Source organism: Dromiciops gliroides, chromosome 4 (genome assembly GCF_019393635.1).
Source record: "Dromiciops gliroides isolate mDroGli1 chromosome 4, mDroGli1.pri, whole genome shotgun sequence".
Classification (NCBI taxonomy): Eukaryota; Metazoa; Chordata; class Mammalia; order Microbiotheria; family Microbiotheriidae; genus Dromiciops; species Dromiciops gliroides.
The window spans coordinates 225,679,165-225,699,725 of NC_057864.1; the positions used below are offsets into that span (position 1 = coordinate 225,679,165).

General features: G+C 38.9%; 1 protein-coding gene and 1 non-coding gene across 2 annotated transcripts in view; both read left to right on the forward strand.

The window, feature by feature from the left end:
• The window catches only part of DNAH9 (dynein axonemal heavy chain 9), a 455,137-nt gene that overhangs the window by 418,632 nt on the left and 15,944 nt on the right, over positions 1–20,561 (forward strand). Inside the window, exons 64-66 of the mRNA XM_044002519.1 lie at positions 1,470–1,661; positions 6,734–6,925; positions 18,584–18,754. Coding sequence (XP_043858454.1) covers positions 1,470–1,661; positions 6,734–6,925; positions 18,584–18,754 — 555 coding nt within the window. The remainder of the gene's footprint in view (positions 1–1,469; positions 1,662–6,733; positions 6,926–18,583; positions 18,755–20,561) is intronic.
• LOC122726967 lies at positions 5,722–5,824 on the forward strand. The gene has a single exon (XR_006352958.1). It is a non-coding gene; the product is annotated as a U6 spliceosomal RNA (small nuclear RNA).

A 20,561-nucleotide genomic window follows, 5' to 3' on the forward strand; every position in this document is an offset into this window, starting at 1 on the left:
TGCCCAATTCTCCTCCCCCAAACCTAGAAACACCCCACACAGCCCCAGCCAATGGGATGGCCGCTCTGACAGTCACATGACTGCCCTCACTAGGCTTCCACTCATTATAATTTTGCCAGGCCCATGGAGGCGTCGCCGAGTGGTGATGATGTAAGGTGCCAGAGCCCTGGCAAGGGCTGCAACCAGTGGGTGGAGCACCGTGCCGTTTGTGGAGCCCCAGGCCAGTACACACCAAGGCATAAAAACCTCAAATAACAATTAATCCTTTACAGCTATAAGGGGCAGCTAGGTGGCGCAGTGGATAAAGCACTGGCCCTGGATTCAAGGAGGATCTGAGTTCAAATCTGACCTCAGACACTTGGCACTTACTAGCTGTGTGACCCTGAGCAAGTCACTTAACCCTCATTGCCCCTCAAAAGAGAGAGAGAGAGAGAGAGATGCCATAAATATTTTTGTACATATAGGTCCTTTACCTTTTTCTTTGATCTCTTAGAGGCATTTTCAAGCATGGATTCAATTTTTTTTAAATCAAGAAATAAAATACAAATAAATCCTCCAATATTCTTAACCAACTTGAATATTTCAGAAAACATTGTTAAATTGGCATTGACCTTTGCTTCATTTTCAATTCCTGGAAGACTATCATTGATTATATAACCATCATTGTTCCCTATGAGAATGACAAATTTGAAGAAGAAATAGAGAGGATGTCATAGACTTTACCTGCAAAAAAACTTTTCTTATGGGGCAGCTAGGTGGTGCAGTGGATAGAGCACCGGCCCTAGAGCCAGGATTACCTGAGTTCAAATCTGGCCTCAGACACTTAACACTTACTAGCTGTGTGACCCTGGGCAAGTCACTTAACCCCAATTGCCTCACTAAAAAAAAAATTTAAAAAAAACTTTTCTTATAAGACATTCTTGATTTCCTTTTCTGACTCAGTGTACAAAGTATGTAGAATTGCCTCTGGAGGAAACCTATGGGTAAAATTAACCTAAATTGTGTCAACAATGGAAACTGTTCTGCTACCAATTCTTGAATGCAAAGGATCCTATTCAGGGGAAGTCATTTGAAAGAAATTCACAGAAAGCTTGCTGTTCCTCACCCTCAGGAATCCCCAAGCCTTTCCAGGCTAGAGCATTTCTCCTGCTCAAAGGCCAAAGCATGTTTGAAAATTATGATGTTCTAATGATGCTATGGCAAAGTGTGACTATTTGATTTCTGTGAAATGGGCCAGGGAGATGCTTTCAATCCCAGGCTACTATGCGACCCTTCATTTTACAGATAAGGAAACAGAGGCCAAGAGAGGTGACATGACTGGCCAAGTTTCTACAGAAAATAAATAACAGAATTGAGATTCAATTCTAAGTCCTTGACTCCAAGTCATCCTTGATTCTGTCCATTATATTAGGCTGCCTGATTTGAACTCTATTGTGCTTTGAAATCTGAAGCAACTCTATTTCTTTCAGGATACTCTGGAGATGTGTAGCCGAGAGACAGAGTTTAAGAGTATCCTATTTGCACTTTGTTACTTCCATGCTGTAGTGGCAGAAAGGAGCAAATTTGGACCTCAAGGCTGGAATCGCTCTTACCCTTTTAACACAGGAGACCTCACCATCTCAGTGAATGTGCTCTATAACTTTCTTGAGGCCAATGCTAAGGTAAGGACAATGAATGAGATCCTGGATGTTTAAACCAGGATCAATAGAGCTATAGACAGAACTTCCAAGTCTGTTCCTTCCATAATTACAACTCAGATGTAAAATGTAATACCATTCTCAGAGGCAGTTAGGTGGCACAGTGGATAAAGCACCAGCCCTGGATTCAGGAGTATCTGAGTTCAAATGTGGCCCTCAGACAATTGATACTTATTAGCTGTGTGACCCTGGGCAAATCACTTAACTCTCATTGTCCCCCCCCCCCAAAAAAAAAAAACTGTAATGCCATTCTCTGGTGGGAGAAGATCCCAATGAAGATCTGTCACTTAGAACTTTGTAATGAGATATTTGGGTTTAGGGACAATAACCCTGATGTAAGTGTAAGGTACATGCATTAGATAACAACCAATCTGTATATAACATGGCTCAGGCTAAACCATATGTAGTAATCCCATAGTTTGTGAGGCTAACTTATGGCATAAAGAGCTAAGCAACACTTCTCAGGTTCTCTTCAGGACCAACATACCAACCCTACCCCTTCTCTATCTACTACTGACTCATTCCCTTTCTAACTCTCTACCCAGGTTTTAAGACAATCAAAATCTGTGTTCTGATATTTCTTCATAAATTAATAGAAATGTAGAACCTTGGGGCAGCTAGGTAGTACAGTGGATAAAGCACCAGCCCTGGATTCAGGAGTTCCTGAGTTCAAATCTGGCCTCAGACACTTGACACTTACTAGCTGTGTGACCTTGGGCAAGTCACTTAACCCCCATTGCCCCACAAAAAAAAAATGTAGAACCTCTTTCATTTATTAATCTGAGCCCCCAGCCCAATTTACAAATAAACTAGAGAAATCTCTTATGCCATAAGATTTTGTTCCTATATCAAACTTATAGGTTTAGACAAACACCAATATTTCTGGCTATATAATTTATTGAGATGGTAATGAACAATGCAAAGATATATTTAAATATTTCAACAAGGTATTATCTATAAGAAAGAAGATAGCTATATGATTTGCTTAAAGAATCTTAGATAATGAACTAAAAATAAAAACCATAACTTTAATAAGATAACAAGATATAAACTAAACACAAAGGGCACTTGCCTCATATATATTACCAACAAAACCTGGCAGAAAGAGAAAAAAAAGAAATTCTATCCAAAATTACTATAGAAATCATAAAACATATTGGAATCTACTTACCAAGACATACATAGGAATGATATGAATAAAACTACAAAACAAGCTTTAAAGAAACAAAAGACAAACTTTTTGGACAAGAATTAATTATTGATGGTTGGGCCATGCAAATATAATAAAAGTGGCAATAATGCCTAAATTAATTTTCAGATTCAAAGTCTTACCAATCCAACTATAAAAAGGATTACTTTGGGGGCAGCTAGGTGGCACAGTGGATAAAGCACCGGCCCTGAATTCAGGAGGACCTGAGTTCAAATCCGGCCTCAGGCACTTAACAATTACTAGCTGTGTGACCCTGGGCAAGTCACTTAACCCTCATTGCCCCCCAAAAAAAACAAAACAAAAAAACTAGAATAAGTTGTAACAGAATTCATCTTAAGGAATAAAGAGTCAAGAATCTCAAGGGAAATAAAGAAAAAAGTGGGAAGCAAAGGCAGATCTCAACTACACTTAAAGTAGTCATAATTGAAACTATTTGACACAGGTTAAAAATATAGAAAAGATGATAAATATATCATATTAGAAACACAAACTCCAGAAGTAAGTGAACAAACATAGTAGCATGGTATTTAATAAGCCCAAAAACTACTTGAGGTAGTTCACCATTAAATAAAAACCATTGGGGAAATTACAAAACAGTGTGGGAGAAATTAGGCTTAGAGCAACATCTCCCATCAGAGGCCATACATAGCTTCAGAGAGATATATGACCTAGATATGAAAAGATATATACAAATTAGGGGAGAACTAAAGGATATATTTTTCATAACTGTGAATAAGGGGAAAGTTCTTGACAAAACAAGGGATGGAGATATTTGTGGAGATAAAAATGGATAATTTTATAAACATAAAATTGAAAAGATTTTACATAAACAAAATCAATATAATTAGAAGTTGGGGGAGGAAGATAGGTCTTTGTAGCAAATTTCTCTGATATAAGTTTGATAATCAAGATAACAGGGATTTGATTCCAACACAGAGGAACAAGAGCCATCCTCCAATAGATAAATATATAAAAGCTATAAAAGGCAGTTCTAGAGGGAAGATGTTATCGATAACTATATGAAAGCATTCCAAATTAAGCAAATGTAAAAAAAAATAGAAAAGGAACATTTTTTTTTTTGGTTTTGTTTTTGTGTGAGGCAATGAGGGTTAAGTGACTTGCCCAGGGTCACACAGCTAGTAAGCGTCAAGTGTCTGAGGTCGGATTTGAACTCAGGTCCTTCTGAATCCAGGGTTGGTGCTTTATCCACTGCGCCACCTAGCTGCCCCCGAAAAGGAACATTGTTAGAAGAGATGTGGAAAGACAGACAACCTAATGTCAGGCTGTGAAGTGGTCCATCCATTCTGGAAATCAGCTTAGGTGAAGCAAAAAGTCACTGAAATCTATATATACCAGAAATATTATTATTATGCAGGCATCTCTAAAGAGATCAAAGGCAGAGGGAAAAGATCAATAGGTACAAAAAATATTTATAGTAGTACCTTTTATTGTAGTGAAGAACTAGAAACAATTGGGTAATGGCTAAAAAAAGAGTATGGTATATTAATATAATAAAATGACAAAAAGGTAAAATAGCACAACTTTATAAAGGAAAATAACATTGAAATATGTCTTCCAATGACCAGTGACCAATAATGAATAACTCCAAAAGACTGATGATGAAGCATGCTACCAAATTCTTGATAGAGAAGCAATGGACTGTGGACATGTTTTCAGAGACTGTCAGTACAACACAAATATATTTTGCTTGGCCCTACTTATTGGGGAAAGTTGTGGGGCACAGACAGTGATGCAAAAGATAAGAAAGGAAAGAAAAGAGTATAAATGAAACATTTACAACACAGAGAGAAGAGCAGAAAGAAGTTTAGAAGAAGACACAGACAAGGAAGGCAATGCTGATACTGCCACATTAAATGTATGCCTACAATATGTAGATATATGTATTGATGTCTACATATATATACCCTTGCTCTGTGAAATAGATTCACAATTTCATATACAGTTCTTTTTACGGGTCTTCTTTATGTAACATGTTCTGATCCTACTCTCTCCCTTCTGATCCTCTCCTTCCCTGAGGTCTCAGGTTCTGAAAGTATTGGGCTGCCTCTTTTCTCTGCCATCTTGTACAAACCCCCATATGTAACATGCATACTCTGACCCCACTCTCTCAAAACCAGGAAGGCTATATCTTCCTATCTTGAGGGTTTAAGGAATCTTTTTCTCTGCTCTCTTTGGCTTTAGCCATATCAGCTTTGTCCCCCCCCCCCATATTAGGGGGCTAGTGACTTGAATCTCAGTTCCGGTTAACCACTTAACATCTGGGTTTTTTAAAATATATATTTCTTTCACATATATGACAAGAAAAAGCATACAAATATTTCCCCCAGTACTTTAGGTGTATGATCCCCTCTACACAGCCTTGGTTTTGACAGGAAGGATTAGGCTCATTATTTTGTTTTGTTTTGTTTTGTTTGTGGGGCAATGGGGGTTAAGTGACTTGCCCAGGGTCACACAGCTAGTAAGTGTCAAGTGTCTGAGGCCGGATTTGAGCTCAGGTACTCCTGAATCCAGGGCCAGTGCTTCATCCACTGCACCACCTAGCTGCCCCTTAGGCTCATTATTCAGCTCAGTTCTTACATGGCACTGGTGCCATGAAGTTCACACCCAAAGGCAACATTGCTGTCAAATGAGCCCTTCCACTGGACTGGGGTCTTGAAGGTCCCTTCTGAAAATTGTTCCTTGCTCCTGGCTCCTCAGGGCATTTGCAGAGCTGGCTACAACTCCTAGCCTCGAATCTGACTCCCAGATTCTTGGGTCTTGTGCTCTTCTAGCCTTTGAAACTTCCAAGGTTAGGTGCTCACTTTGGCAGCACGTATACTAAAATTGGAACGATACAAAGAAGATTAGCATAGCCCCTGCCCAAGGATGACACACAAATTCATGAAGCAAAACTTCCAAGGTTAGAATTTCCACTCCCAGCACCTAGAATGGAAAAGAAAAAACAAAGGCTTAGGCACTATTTCTTGGGGGCAATGTGACCTTGGGAGTAGAGAACTTCATAACCCTTCCCCCAGGCTCCTTCACCAAAAGCCATGAGTAAAGAATGATGTTATTCCTCCTACTCGAATATAACAAAGGGAGAGCTGAAGCTGACTCAGGCCCTTTTGAAAATGCCAACAATTCCAGCTACACAGCCAACCTACCACCAAGGCTACTTCCAAGCATATAGTAAGTAGGCCAACTGGAACAAGTTATAGAATGTTCATGGATATACTTGCCTCACATGTCAGAGAAGAGCAATCTGTCAGAAGAGGGGGGCGGGGATGGGTTCCAAGGTTTAAGTAAAAGTGCTGGTTTGGGTGAGAAAGGTCACCTCTTCACTAGAGGTAGCAAAAGAGATAATAGGTGATGAATATAAGGGGTTTTCCATGTAGAATAAAGGAAAGGAAGGAACTCATGTTGAGTGGCCTCTATTTTCTCAGCAAAGTATAAGGTAGCATCCTTTACTGAGAATGAGGAGTTAAAGAATGTTGTGGAAGGTTTGAGGAAAAGGTTTAGAATAGCTTCCCTGGGAAATATGACAATCAATTAAAGAAGAGTAAAAGAGTATTTTGTGGGATTAAGGCCACACGAGAGTAGAGAGCAAAAATTTGCAGCGTGACTTCCTCCAGTAGCATTCAGGTGCATATTAGTGGAAGGAGAAGAAATAGATAGTGAAGTGTGTCATCTGGGGGGAGTCAAAGCCCTGATGTTATGCACATTTCATTGTACCTCAAATCTTTAGGCACCAACCTATATCATCTACACATTAATTGCTATATTGAGTCGTTTGAGTCTAGTTTCATTCTCTTTCCCTGCTTCTCAGGTGCCCTATGATGACTTGCGCTACCTCTTTGGTGAGATCATGTACGGAGGCCACATTACAGATGACTGGGACAGGAGGCTCTGTAGAACATACTTGGAGGAATTCATTAAACCAGAAATGTTAGAAGGAGAAATGTTTCTGGCTCCAGGGTTCCCTCTTCCAGGCAACATGGACTACAACAGCTATCACCGGGTAATCTTCCCATCTCTAGTCCTGGCTGTGCTATGTGAACTTTACCTCCCTGGGTTTGTTTCCTCTGCTTTACAATGAAGGGATGGGAGGTGGGATTAAATAGTTTCTAAAGTTCTTTCCAGCCTAACATTCTCTTGGAAAGCATAATGCTTTGAGGGTGTTCCAGAGTCCTTTTGGAATAACTCTCAGAGCTTTTTTTTTTTTCCTGCTTAAGAAAGTTTATTGAGTTCCTAAACTCAGTTTATATTTAATCACTAATCTCAAATTGATTCATTTTTATCAGGATTTCCATTCTTACTGAATGTATGTTTCTCATTAACAAATGAGAAATGTATCAGAGAAATGTATTTCATGAGATTAATTCAAAAAGTGACTAAGACATAGTAGAAGCAAATTCTCAGTAAAGGATTTAGCCCACTTCTGCTAAGTTCATAATAATCATCCTCAAACTTTTCAGTGGATCAATACTTTATGGACTTTCTACCCCTTCTGATGCTTGCTGACCACTATAAAAATGATTAAGCACTGAAAAATAGTACCTATAGGCAAAAGTGAAAGGAGGCTGGGTTATATAAAGGAAAAGTAAATAATTTTTAAATCATTTAGATTAGATATATAAAAAATGATTTATTGATAGTAAAGTTTTGAGACAAAGTAACAGAACTATCCAAGAAAATTATAGAATCTCTTTTTCTTGAGTTCCTTAGAGTCCTCTGATAGATATAAAACTAAACTGGTTAGGTAGAGGTGTCAGAAACATGCAGGCTACATGTGGCCCACAACACTCCTGAGTGGACCCCACACCAGATTAAAATGTAATTGGGGGGGCAGCTAGGTGTTGCAGTGGATAAAGCACCAGCCCTGGATTCAGGAGGACCTGAGTTCAAATCTGGCCTCAGACACTTGACACTTACTAGCTGTGTGACCCTGGGCAAGTCATTTAACCCTCATTGCCCGGCAAAAACAAAACCAAAAAATATATATATAATTGGGAAATATCTAACAAAATAAAATATAATAAAACACAGATAATATTACATTTTAAAACTAAGTTAATATGACGCCCACAGGGATCTGTATATACAGATGAGTGGCCCTCTATTTCTATTTGAGTTTGACACAACTAACCTGGAGCAGGTCTTCTTAAACTTTTTCCACTCATGACTCCCTTTTGCCCAAGAAATTTTTACATGACCCCAGGTACATAGGTATATAAAATAGGTATACCATACCCTTTTGTTGTTGCCAAATTTCTCACAACCTCCACATTTAGTTATGCAAACTCATGTGGGTTCATGACCCACAGTTTAGGAAGCTAGGACCTAGAGGTTAAATAATGAATAGCACCATGTTGGAGGTTTCTGAAGAGTGCCCAGATTCCTTATGTACTCTAAGCCTGATTTGTCTTGAAGAGAAAATGGATGAGGAAGTTAAATGTGATGAGGAATTTTTTCTATTCCAACTTATTACTCAAAAATCAACAAGTATTTTTATGTAAATATTTTATCCTTGTTTTTTTCTTTCATCATTACCACTTTCCAATGGTATCTTCACATCAGTAGAACTTGTCCTAGAACAAGGAAACCAAGAACTAAGCAAAATAAATCATTGCATTGGCAATATCAGAAAACACTTCATTCCTCATCCATAATCCACACTACCTGTCCACTGAGAGGAAGGCAGGAAACCCCTAACGGTTCACTGAAGCCACAATTAGTTACTACATTGTGCAAATTCTAATGTGTTTTAATGTAAATCAACAAGTATTTAGTGAATGCGTACTTTCCCATTTGCCCCATACCATGATTGGTACTATGAGGCTACAAAGACATAGTAAATGTTGTTTTTGCCATTAAAATCTAATAACCTAGTTGTAAAAGGGACAAAACTAATATTCATAAATCAGTCAGTAAATTTATTAAGTGCCTGTTCTATGCCAGGCACTGTGCTAAACACTGGAGATAAAAAGAAAGATAAAAGACAGTTCCTGCCTACAAGGAGCTCACAATCTAATGGGGGGAAGATAACTCATAAAAAGAAGTTGAAAAGTGGGGAAAGGGGGAGGATGCCTAGTATGGGGGCAAAATGAAATTCAGAGGAGTTCTGTTGTGTAGGAAATTAAGACAACTAGCCTATACCCCTTAAATGAAGAACCTGGGAGGAGGTCTCCATTGTTCAACTTCCACCCTCTCCAATCCCAGGGAGGGTAGAACACCAGAAACAGAGGGTACTGAAGAGGTATGAGTTACAGATTGATGTGACCCATTAAAAAATTAGAAAAAAATAGGTGCTGAACTATGGGTCTCATAGTGATTTTAAGTACAATAGCATGAACCCAGAGCACTGGAGTATGAACTTATATTCCCCTCATGACAATGTGTATCTTTGTGGGAGAGAGTATATCCCCGGTTTTTCTCATAATGTACTTTACATATAAGCTAAATAAATAAGGTGACAATATACAGCTTTGTCATACTACTTTTCCAGTCTTAAACCTATAAGTTGTTCCATGTTCCATTCTAACTGTTGTGGCTCACATACAGATAGCTCAGGAGACAAGTAAGATTGTCTGGCACTCCCATCTCTTTGAGGATTTGCCACATTTTGGGGTGATCCACACAATCAAAGGATTTAGTATAGTCAAGAAAACAGAAGTAGATGGGCTGGGTTTTTTTTTCTGGAACTCCCTTGCTTTCTCCATAATGCAATGAATGTTGGTAATTTGGTCTCCAGTTCCTCTGCCTCTAGGAAAACTCACCTGTTCTTCTGGTAATTCTCAGTTTACATACTGCTGAAGGCTAGCTTGCAGAATCATAAGCATAACCTTGCTGGCATGTGAAATGAGAGCAGTTTTTCGGTAATTTGAACAATCCTTGCCCTTCCTTAGGATTAGAACATAAACTGATCTTTTCCAATCCAATGTCCACTCTTCAATTTTCCAAATTTGCTGCCATATTGAGTCTAGGACTTTTAACAACATCATCTTTTAGGGTTTTAAATAGCTCAGCTGAAATTCCATCACCTCCACTATGTTACTGTTAGTTATGCTTTCCTAGGGCCCACTTGACTTCATTTTCCAGGCTGTGTGGTTTCTAGAACGCTACTGAAACAAAGAGAGGGCTGCACTGGCTCAGTCATGTGCACCACATGCAAGACGGCACATTCCTAAAGACCTACTCTATGGCAAGTTAGCCTCAGGCCAAAGACCTGCTGGATGCCCCCAGCTTTGCTACAGAGATGTATGCAAGCGAGACTTGAGGGCTCTGGGAATAGACATCGGCAGCTGGGAGGAGATGGCCAAGGACCGCGCCCAATGGAGTTCAGTACTCAGGAGCAGCTTGTGTGCAGCTGAGATGGGCCTTCAAGCTCAGGAGGAAGAAAAACGAATGAGACGCAGGAACCGAAGGGCAACAGAGAGTGCAGTTTTCCAATGTCCTCGTTGTGGCAGGAGCTGCAGCTCCCATATCGGACTGCACAGTCACACTGTGGCCTGTGGCTCTTCAAGACGTTGATCCATGGTCATCCTTGACTGGACTACTGGTTCTAGATCAGTAACCACACCATTGTGGTTTTCAGTGATGTTAATATTTTTCTTTTTTCAATAAGGAAATAATATTTTATTTTCCCCCAATTACACATAAAAACAGGTTTTTGTTTTTGTTTTGTTTTTGCAGGGCAATGGGGGTTAAGTGACTTGCCCAGGGTCACACAGCTAGTATATGTCAAGTGTCCAAGGCCGGATTTGAACTCAGGTACTCCTGAATCCAGGGCCGGTGCTTTATCCACTGCACCACCTAGCTGCCCCAAAAACAGTTTTTAACATTCTTTTTTTTTTTTTATTTTGAGTTCCAAATTCTATTCTTTCCTCTCCTCCCCACCAAGATGATAAGCAATCTGATATACATTACGTATGTGCAGTCTTGTAAAATATAGTTCCATATTAGTCATTTGGTAAAAGAAAACTCAAACCAAGAAAAAAAGGAAAGTGAAAGATACTATGCTCCAGTCTATATTCAGACACCATCAGTTCTTTCTCTAGAGGTAGATAGCATTTTTCATCATGACTCCTTTGGGATTGTCTTGGATCTTTGTATTGCTGAAAATAGCTAAGTCATTCACAGCTGTTCATCATACAAAGATCTTTCTTGTATAGTTCTCTTGTGTATTCTTACCACCACTTCTTAATCTCTTTAGCTTCTGTTAAGTCTTTTATCATGCCCATTTTTGCATGAAACTTTCCCTTGATACCTCCAATTTTCTTGAAGAGATCTCTTGTCTTTTCCATTCTATTCTATATCTTCTATTCTTTGCATTGCTCATTTAAGAAAATCTTATTTTGCCTTGCTATTCTCTAGAATTCTATATTCAGTCAGGTATATCTTTCCCTTTCTCCTTTATCTTTCCCTTTCCTTCTTTCCTCAGCTATTTGTAAAGTCTCGTCAGACAGCCATTTTGCTTTCTTGCTTTTGTTTTTCTTTGTAAATGTGGTAAAAATTATTTGTGATAAAGATTAATATTGCAGTTTTTAGCTAACACATTTGGGAGGGGCCACACCTGGCCCACACTGAGGTTGCATATGCTACTGAGCTCAGAAGAACTCTCCATAGGCAGTTTTTGAAGGACCTCCCCTTTTGGGGAAGGAAAGGTTGAACACTCCCTGAAGGGAGGAGGAGGGTTCTTCCAGAAAGCTAGGCTGCTTCCAGAACGTTAGGCGTCTTCCAGAACTCAGCCTTTTTCGTGCTTGGCCCTTGTGGTGGTGGTGCATATTCACTGTCTGGTGGCTGCTGTTCTGGAGGTGCAAACAAATGTAAACTTTCAGGTATTGGTGAGTTAATTAAGGGAAACCCTAAATTCCTTTGAACTAGCTTGATTGGAAACAGTCTGGGGAGTGCATAGGTTAAGTTTAGAGTTAAAAGCATTTCTCTGTATTTCTATTTTCCTATTTCCTTATCTTTGATTTTTATTAGTTTCACCTTTGTTGTCTAATTAATTCCCAAGTAATAAAATCTGATCCTTTTGTGAACTAAAGCTTAGAGGCTCCTTTCTTATTGGGATGGGAGAAAATATCTAAAAAGGGCAGTTCAGAGGGGAGGGTGAACCTCAAAGGTCCTTCATATTTCCAGGACCCCAATATTAAGGTGAGTCATTCAAATAACGCTCCGTATATCAAATTTTGGCCCTCACAGAATGTTTTTTGTTGCTGCGTCCTGTGAACCTCTGTCCATAGTTCTTCAGGCACTCTACCTGCCAGATCCAATCCTTTAAATTAATTCATCACTTCCACTTCATATTCATAAGGGATGTTATTTAGGTCATACCCATAATGGTCTGACAGTTTTCCCTACTTTCTTTAGTTTAAGTCTGAATTTTGCAATAAGAAGGTCATGATCAGAGCCACAGTTGGCTCCAGGTCTTATTTTAACTGACTGTATAGAGCATCTCTACTTTTGGCTGCAAAGTATATGATCAATCTGATTTTTATATTTACCCTCTGATAATATCCATGTACTTCTAGAATCACCTTTTGGGTTGTTGAAAAATAATGTTTTCTATAACCAATGAGCTATCTTAACAAAACTCTATTAGTCTCTTCTTTGCTTCGTTTTGTACTCCAAGGCCAAATTTTCCTGTTATTCCAATTATCTTTTTTTTTGGGGGGGGGGGCAAGGCAATTGGGGTTAAGTGACTTGCCCAGGGTCACACAGCTAGTAAGTGTTAAGTGTCTGAGGCCAGATTTGAACACAGGTCCTCCTGACTCCAGGGCTGGTGCTCTATCCACTGCGCCACCTAGCTGCCCCTCAATTATCTTTTGATTTCCTACTTTAGGATTCAAATTCCCTATGATGAATGATGAATTTTTGATGTTATTTCTAGAAAATGTTGTAGGTCTTCATAGAACTGATCAACTTTGGCCTCTTTGGCATAAGTGGTTGGAGCATAAATTTGTGTTATATGATGTTGAATTATTTGCCTCGGATTTGAACAGATATCACTGTGTCATTTTGGAGATACACCCCAGTACTTCTTTTCTCACTCTTTTGTTGCCTATGAAGGTTACTCCATTTCTGAATCAAAAGCCAGAATTAAAGTTGCCAGGAGAAATATCAATGTCATCAGATGATGACACTCTGATGGCAGAAATGAAGAGGAATTAGGAAGTCTCTTGATGAGAGCTGGAAAGAGAAAAATGTAAAAGATGCCTTTAAGCTTAACATCTAAAAAACTAAGATCGGGGCAGCTAGGTGGCACAGTGGATAGAGCACCAGCCCTGGAGTCAGGAGGAACTGAGATCAAATCCGTCCTCAGACACTTTACACTTACTACCTGTGTGACCTTGGGCAAGTCACTTAACCCTCATTGCCCTGCAGAAACAAAAAACTGAGACCTTGGCAACTTCCCATCACTACTTTCTGGCAAATAGAGGGAGAAGAAATGGAAACAATATTAGATTTTATATTCTTGGGCTCAAAGATCACTACAGACAGCAACTGCAGCCATGGAATTAAAATATGCTTGTTCCTTGGAAGGAAAGCTATGGCAAATCTGGCTAGCATACTAAATAGCAGAGGCATCACCTTGCCAACAAACATCCATATAGGAAAAGCTATGGTATTTCTAATATCAATGTATAGTTGTGAGAGTTGGACTATAAGGAAAGTTGAGCACTGTAGAATTGGCACTTTCAAATTATATTGCTGGAGAAGACTTTTGGGAGTCCCTTGCACATCAAGGAGACCAAATCAGTCAATATATAAATTAATTCAAACTATGCACTGAAAAGTCAAATACTGAAGCTGAAGCTTACATACTTTGGCCACATAATGAAAAGACAGGATTCATTGGAAAAGACCCTGATGTTGGGAAGGATTGAAGGCAAAAGGAGGACACAGCAGAATATGAGAGGAATAAATAGTGTCATTGAAACAACAAACATGAACTTAGACTTTGAGAGATAGTGGAGGAGAAAAGGGCTATGGTCCATGGGGTCAAAAAAAAAGTCAGACATAACTAAATGACACAACAACAACAACAACACATTCCAGGTTTTAGGGGATTTACTTTGCTATTTGCCTTTTCTAGGAACTAAATTTAATATGTTGGATAATTGATAATGGGAAATAAAGCTGTGAGGGCTAATGAGCAACAGTATTAGGAGAATAGCTGCTAAGGGTTTCCTCCTTGGGGACCCAACCTGCAAGTGAAAGTTGGAAGAGCGGCCCAGAAAGGGATGTTAAACTTTGAAGACTCATCTGGAATATATGAGCGCCCAGTTTTCTCTTTGCTGGTACCCCTTGACAAGATTTTCTATCTGGGTTTCTCTTTCTTGGCTGCTTTAGTTTTGCAGAGATCCACTAAAGAAAAAAATGTATTTTTTCTTTTGTTCTAGACTATAATTGGACAGTCTGGTTCCTTTAAGAGTAAGAGTAGTGGGGCAGCTAGGTGGCACAGTGGATAGAGCACCAGCCCTGGAGTCAGGAGGAACTGAGATCAAATCCGTCCTCAGACACTTTACACTTACTACCTGTGTGACCTTGGGCAAGTCACTTAACCCTCATTGCCCTGCAGAAACAAAAAACTGAGACCTTGGCAACTTCCCATCACTACTTTCTGGCAAATAGAGGGAGAAGAAATGGAAACAATATTAGATTTTATATTCTTGGGCTCAAAGATCACTACAGACAGCAACTGCAGCCATGGAATTAAAATATGCTTGTTCCTTGGAAGGAAAGCTATGGCAAATCTGGCTAGCATACTAAATAGCAGAGGCATCACCTTGCCAACAAACATCCATATAGGAAAAGCTATGGTATTTCTAATATCAATGTATAGTTGTGAGAGTTGGACTATAAGGAAAGTTGAGCACTGTAGAATTGGCACTTTCAAATTATATTGCTGGAGAAGACTTTTGGGAGTCCCTTGCACATCAAGGAGACCAAATCAGTCAATATATAAATTAATTCAAACTATGCACTGAAAAGTCAAATACTGAAGCTGAAGCTTACATACTTTGGCCACATAATGAAAAGACAGGATTCATTGGAAAAGACCCTGATGTTGGGAAGGATTGAAGGCAAAAGGAGGACACAGCAGAATATGAGAGGAATAAATAGTGTCATTGAAACAACAAACATGAACTTAGACTTTGAGAGATAGTGGAGGAGAAAAGGGCTATGGTCCATGGGGTCAAAAAAAAAGTCAGACATAACTAAATGACACAACAACAACAACAACACATTCCAGGTTTTAGGGGATTTACTTTGCTATTTGCCTTTTCTAGGAACTAAATTTAATATGTTGGATAATTGATAATGGGAAATAAAGCTGTGAGGGCTAATGAGCAACAGTATTAGGAGAATAGCTGCTAAGGGTTTCCTCCTTGGGGACCCAACCTGCAAGTGAAAGTTGGAAGAGCGGCCCAGAAAGGGATGTTAAACTTTGAAGACTCATCTGGAATATATGAGCGCCCAGTTTTCTCTTTGCTGGTACCCCTTGACAAGATTTTCTATCTGGGTTTCTCTTTCTTGGCTGCTTTAGTTTTGCAGAGATCCACTAAAGAAAAAAATGTATTTTTTCTTTTGTTCTAGACTATAATTGGACAGTCTGGTTCCTTTAAGAGTAAGAGTAGTGGGGCAGCTAGGTGGCACAGTGGATAGAGCACCGGCCCTGGAGTCAGGAGGACCTGAGTTCAAATCTGGCCTCAGACACTTAACACTTACTAGCTGTGTGACCCTGGGCAAGTCACTTAACCCCAATTGCCTCACTAAAAAAAAAAAAAAAAGAGTGAGAGTAGTTACTTTGAGATACTTTTTGCTTGTATTATTGCAGCCATTACAAGTTAGGAGACTAATATGTGCAATATGGATTCCTAGATTTCTGGTGCCTTGCAATGAAGCTAGAGCCACACAGAAGATTTCTACTTATTGGAATGCCACAATGACTTCTGAGACAAATCTATTGAGAGCATTTTTGTAAGACTCTATAGATACTTTGGGGGAAATGCGAAGTACTCACTAAGTGATGTTTTCTGTAGGTTACCTGAGAATGCAGACCTTCCCAGAATACTTGGTAAGATAGGAGTTCAAAAAAAGACATGGAACCTGATTACTAGGTCTCTCACAAAGGATACTGCATAGGGTTAAAAATCTGTCAATCAGTAACTGAGTATCTGGAGAAAGTTTATCAGAACTAACTTGAAAGCACAAGACATCTGAAATGCCATGAGCAAATGGTTTTCCATACTTACAAGAAAGTGTTGGACCTCAGTAGCCTAGGTTAGGACATTTCTCAAGAAAGGACTCACCTCCCTCCAGGGAAGAAATATGGGATATCTGAACCAGAAACGTGACCAAAGTACTTCAACATTAGGAGGTATATGAAGTGGAAAAAAAGAGATAGACTACTAGAAAGTCAAGGCACAGCTTTTAGTAAGAATGCTTGCAGAGACAAGAAAGGCAATTTGATGGTGATGGAATACCACAACAAGCATATACCAAGTTCATTCATTCTATCACTCATAAAAAAAAAATTAAGAAAGGAAAACCTTTTCAAGTTTATAAGAAACAGGAGTTATAAAACTGAAGCAAGTGTGCAAGCCAAAAGGAATACCTAGCAAGTCTTCAATAAAGAAAAGCTGCCAAATTTTAATCAGCAGTGGGACAGAGTAAACTGGTTTGAGTATGATTTCTGATCTTGAAAGAATCATATAATTTATGATAACCTAACTCCAAGGACATCTTCCTGTGTATTGGCCAAAGAAATCAGGGAAGAAATCACCTAAGACCAAAGGACAGGAATCTACTAAAAAACTGCTGAGAGAGAATAAAGGAAGCCAGAGTCCACTGAACCAGAGGTCATGATCATCTAATGAAAGGTCACTGCAAACAGAGAGGACAGGCCTACTTTTGGCTTAAACAATGGACTAGATGGATGTATGAGTAATGTATTCATTCAAGAGAGTTCCTTCACTTTGTATTATCTGATGTATATTTTCCTATGCATAGCTTCTCCATTTTCTGTTTTGCTATTGTTTCTTTGCTATTCATTACATGTGTTCATTGTGGAATTGGCATTAGGTGGGAAAGAAGTCAAGCCTTGGATATGGAGCCTGGAGCCTTCCTTTCCCTCACTAATAATGAGAAATAATGATCAGAAGTTAGACTGAATTCAATATAATAATCTAATAATAGTTAAGGGAGATATAATTCTATCCTGGTACCACCTCTCTCTGAGGAAAGCAGAATGGCCTCCTGCCCCAACCTCCTGCTTCCCCTCCTGGCAAGAATTAAACTTTCCCTTGGAGAAGGGTAGAACTAGAAGAGGTTAGAGATGTCTATTCTGCCTCTCTTTGAGCCACACAATGAAAGCTCCCTCATTACACATATATTTGTTAATAGTGTACAATTCTTTTAAATACTGTTTGTTAATATCATTTGACCACTTCTCCATTGGAGAATGATGTTGTTGTTTGTTCGTATCTGACACTTCATGACCCCATAGACTTTAGCACACCAGGCTCTTCTATCCCCCACTCTCTCTCAAAGTCTGTCCAAATTCATGTTCATTGTTTCCATGATACTATCTATCCATCCTCTGCTGTCCCTTTTTCCTTTTGCCTTCAATCTTTTCCAACATCAGGGTCTTTCCCAAGGAGTCCTGTCTTCTCATTATGTGGCCAAAGTATTTAAGCTTCAGCTTCATTATTTGACTTTCCAGTGAATAGCCTGAATTAATTTATTTAAGTATTGACTGATTTGATCTTCTTGCTGTCGAAGAGACTCTCAAAAGCTTTCTCCAGCACCACAATTTGAAAGCATCAATTCTGCAGTGCTCAGCTTTCCTTATACATACTCCAATTCTCACAGCCATACATTGCTACTGGAAAAAACATAGCTTTGACTATCTTGACCTTTTTTAGCAAGGTGATGTTTCTGCTTTTTAGTATGCTATCCAGATTTGTCATAGCTTTCCTTCCAAGGAGCAAGTGTCTTTTAATTTCATGGATGCAATTGCTATCTGCAATGATCTTTGAGCCCAAGAATATAAAATCTAACATTGCTTCCATTTCTTCTTCCACTATTTGCCAGGAAGTTATAGGACCATTTGCCAAGATCTTAGATTTTCATACCACATGTATATGTGTGTATGTATAATTTGATTATTATCTCCTTTATTAGAATATAAACTCCTTGTAAGTAGGGATTATTACATATTTCTATTTCCTTTCTCAGTGCTCGGCACAGTACAAAGCATAAGGCGAATGCTCTACAAATACTTATTGATATGATTGATTGGAAGGCACTGAGGGGTGATAGTCAAGTTGGAGTACCTATCCAATCTGATAAGGTTTGTAGAATTTGGGGTGAGAGGGTCAGGAGACAGATTTTGAAGATACTGATAGAGACAGGATTTGTAAGCAATTTCAGTAGTCATAACTGATTAACAAATGAAGACTAGCTAAAGCAAACACAAGTTTTCACTGTGCTGTTTCCCAAATGAGATTCTCTAGTTTTGTGAAAGCACTCAAGGCACCTAAAGCATAGTATGTTCCTCATTAATTGTTCTGACTTTTTAATTTCACTTCAAAGGTGAAATTACTTGGGGAGAAGAAAACACATACCCCCGATTTCATCATATAGTGAGTATATCCTTTTCTTTCAGTACATTGATGACATGCTACCTGCAGAGTCACCATACCTGTATGGGCTCCACCCTAATGCTGAGATTGGCTTTCTGAGCCAGACCTCGGAAAAGCTCTTCCGCACAGTGCTAGAGATGCAGCCTCGGGACAGCCAGGATGGAGATGGAGGAGGGATCACAAGAGAGGAAAAGGTAAATGGTGAGAAGCAACTCTGAGTTTTCTTGCTAGGAATTGCTTGAGTAAATCGATTTTATGGTAATGAGTGATTTAAATAGAGGGTGTGATTCTGGGTATAATTCTCTTTAAGGTATACAACTGTCTGGCCTGACAGTATAAAATACCTTCATACACAATTTATGTCTATTGCTTACATTCTACTCAGACCCTGAGTTCCTGAACTTGTCTCTTCCAAGCCCACTAACACATTGTCACCTTCATTGCCTTGCCACAATCCAGTCAATATTGCTTTGTTTCTACCCCCCCAAACTGGAAATCCTTATTTGTATTATTATTTTTGTCATAAGTTTAATGACATTCTCAATAAATACAAAACAATACAGAACTAAAATCTATAGTAAAATCATGTTTACTAAAAATAACATATTTAACAAAATAATATTTTTGTTACTCCCTTTTAATCTCTTGATTGTTTAATACATAATTTCTCCGAGCACGTTGGGTGGAACCACAGTGTAGAATTTATGGAAGACATAGATGAAAGTCATACCGTTTGGGCAAACATGGATGGATTGTCCATCTTCATTATTGAAGGGAACATCTACAAGAATCAATCAACAAGAATTTATTAATTGCTTATTATGTTCTAGACATTGTGCTAAATACTGGGAATACAAATAAAAGAAAAAAGAAAGACAGCCTAGGCCCTCAAGAAGCTTACATTCTAAAGCCGTTGATAATTTATAAAAGGAAGCTGAAGTGGGAGTAGGGGAAGAGAGAGAAGAAGGTACTTTGGCACAAGATAAGTACAGGGAAATTCAACCTGATGGAAAACAAAAAGACCATTGGTTTGGGCACCCTCCTTAAATGGAGGTGCTGGGAGGATCCTTCCACTCTTCAATAAGAGGAAGGGGTCCTAGGAGTAGAGGGTCCTTGTGAGGTGTGAGTTCCAGGGCTAAAGTGATTTTACAGGATGAAGAGATTTCTGGAGCATGATGGAGTTCATAGAAGTATATCCTCATGATACACTTAAGTATAATTATAGTCTATGTGTGTTATTCTAATTCTGCCATCTTTTTATCTCTTTTATATCATTCCACAATAGGTGGGTTTTTTAATTAGTTTTAACTATATAGTAGTATTCCATCTTAACTATGCCCAACTTTAACTATTCCTCAATAGATGAACAAGTGAGTTGTTTACTGTTTTTGTTGTTGTATTGCTTTTGAAAAATAAGGGAGTAATAAATATTTTAGAGGCTTTTCTTCCCTTTTAATAATATTCTTAGGATAATTGATCTAGCAATATAACTGCTAAGTTGTCAATCATGTCCAACTCCTTGTGAGGTTTTCTTGGCAGATATTGAAGTGGTTTGCCATTTCTTTCTCTAGCTCATTTTACAGATGAAGAAACTGAGGAAAATAGAATTAAGTGATTTGCCTAGGGTCACACAGCTAGTAAATGTCTGAGGCCAGATTTTAACTCAGGAAGTCTTCCTCACTGAAAGCCAGGCATTCTATCCACTGTGCCACTTAGCTGCCCGTAAATAACTGCTAGGTTAGGATGTCCTTATTAACATTTAAAATACTGGAATGTCAGGGGGGCAGCTAGGTGGCACAGTGGATAAAGCACTGGCCTTGGACTCAGGAGTACCTGAGTTCAAATCCAGCCTCAGACACTTGACACTAGCTGTGTGACCCTGGGCAAGTCACTTAACCCTCATTGCCCTGAGGGAAAAAATAAATAAATAAATAATAAAAATAAATGTCACAATGAAATTGGGGTCATTAATCTTAAAGAGTGACAAGTCCTGAACTCTCT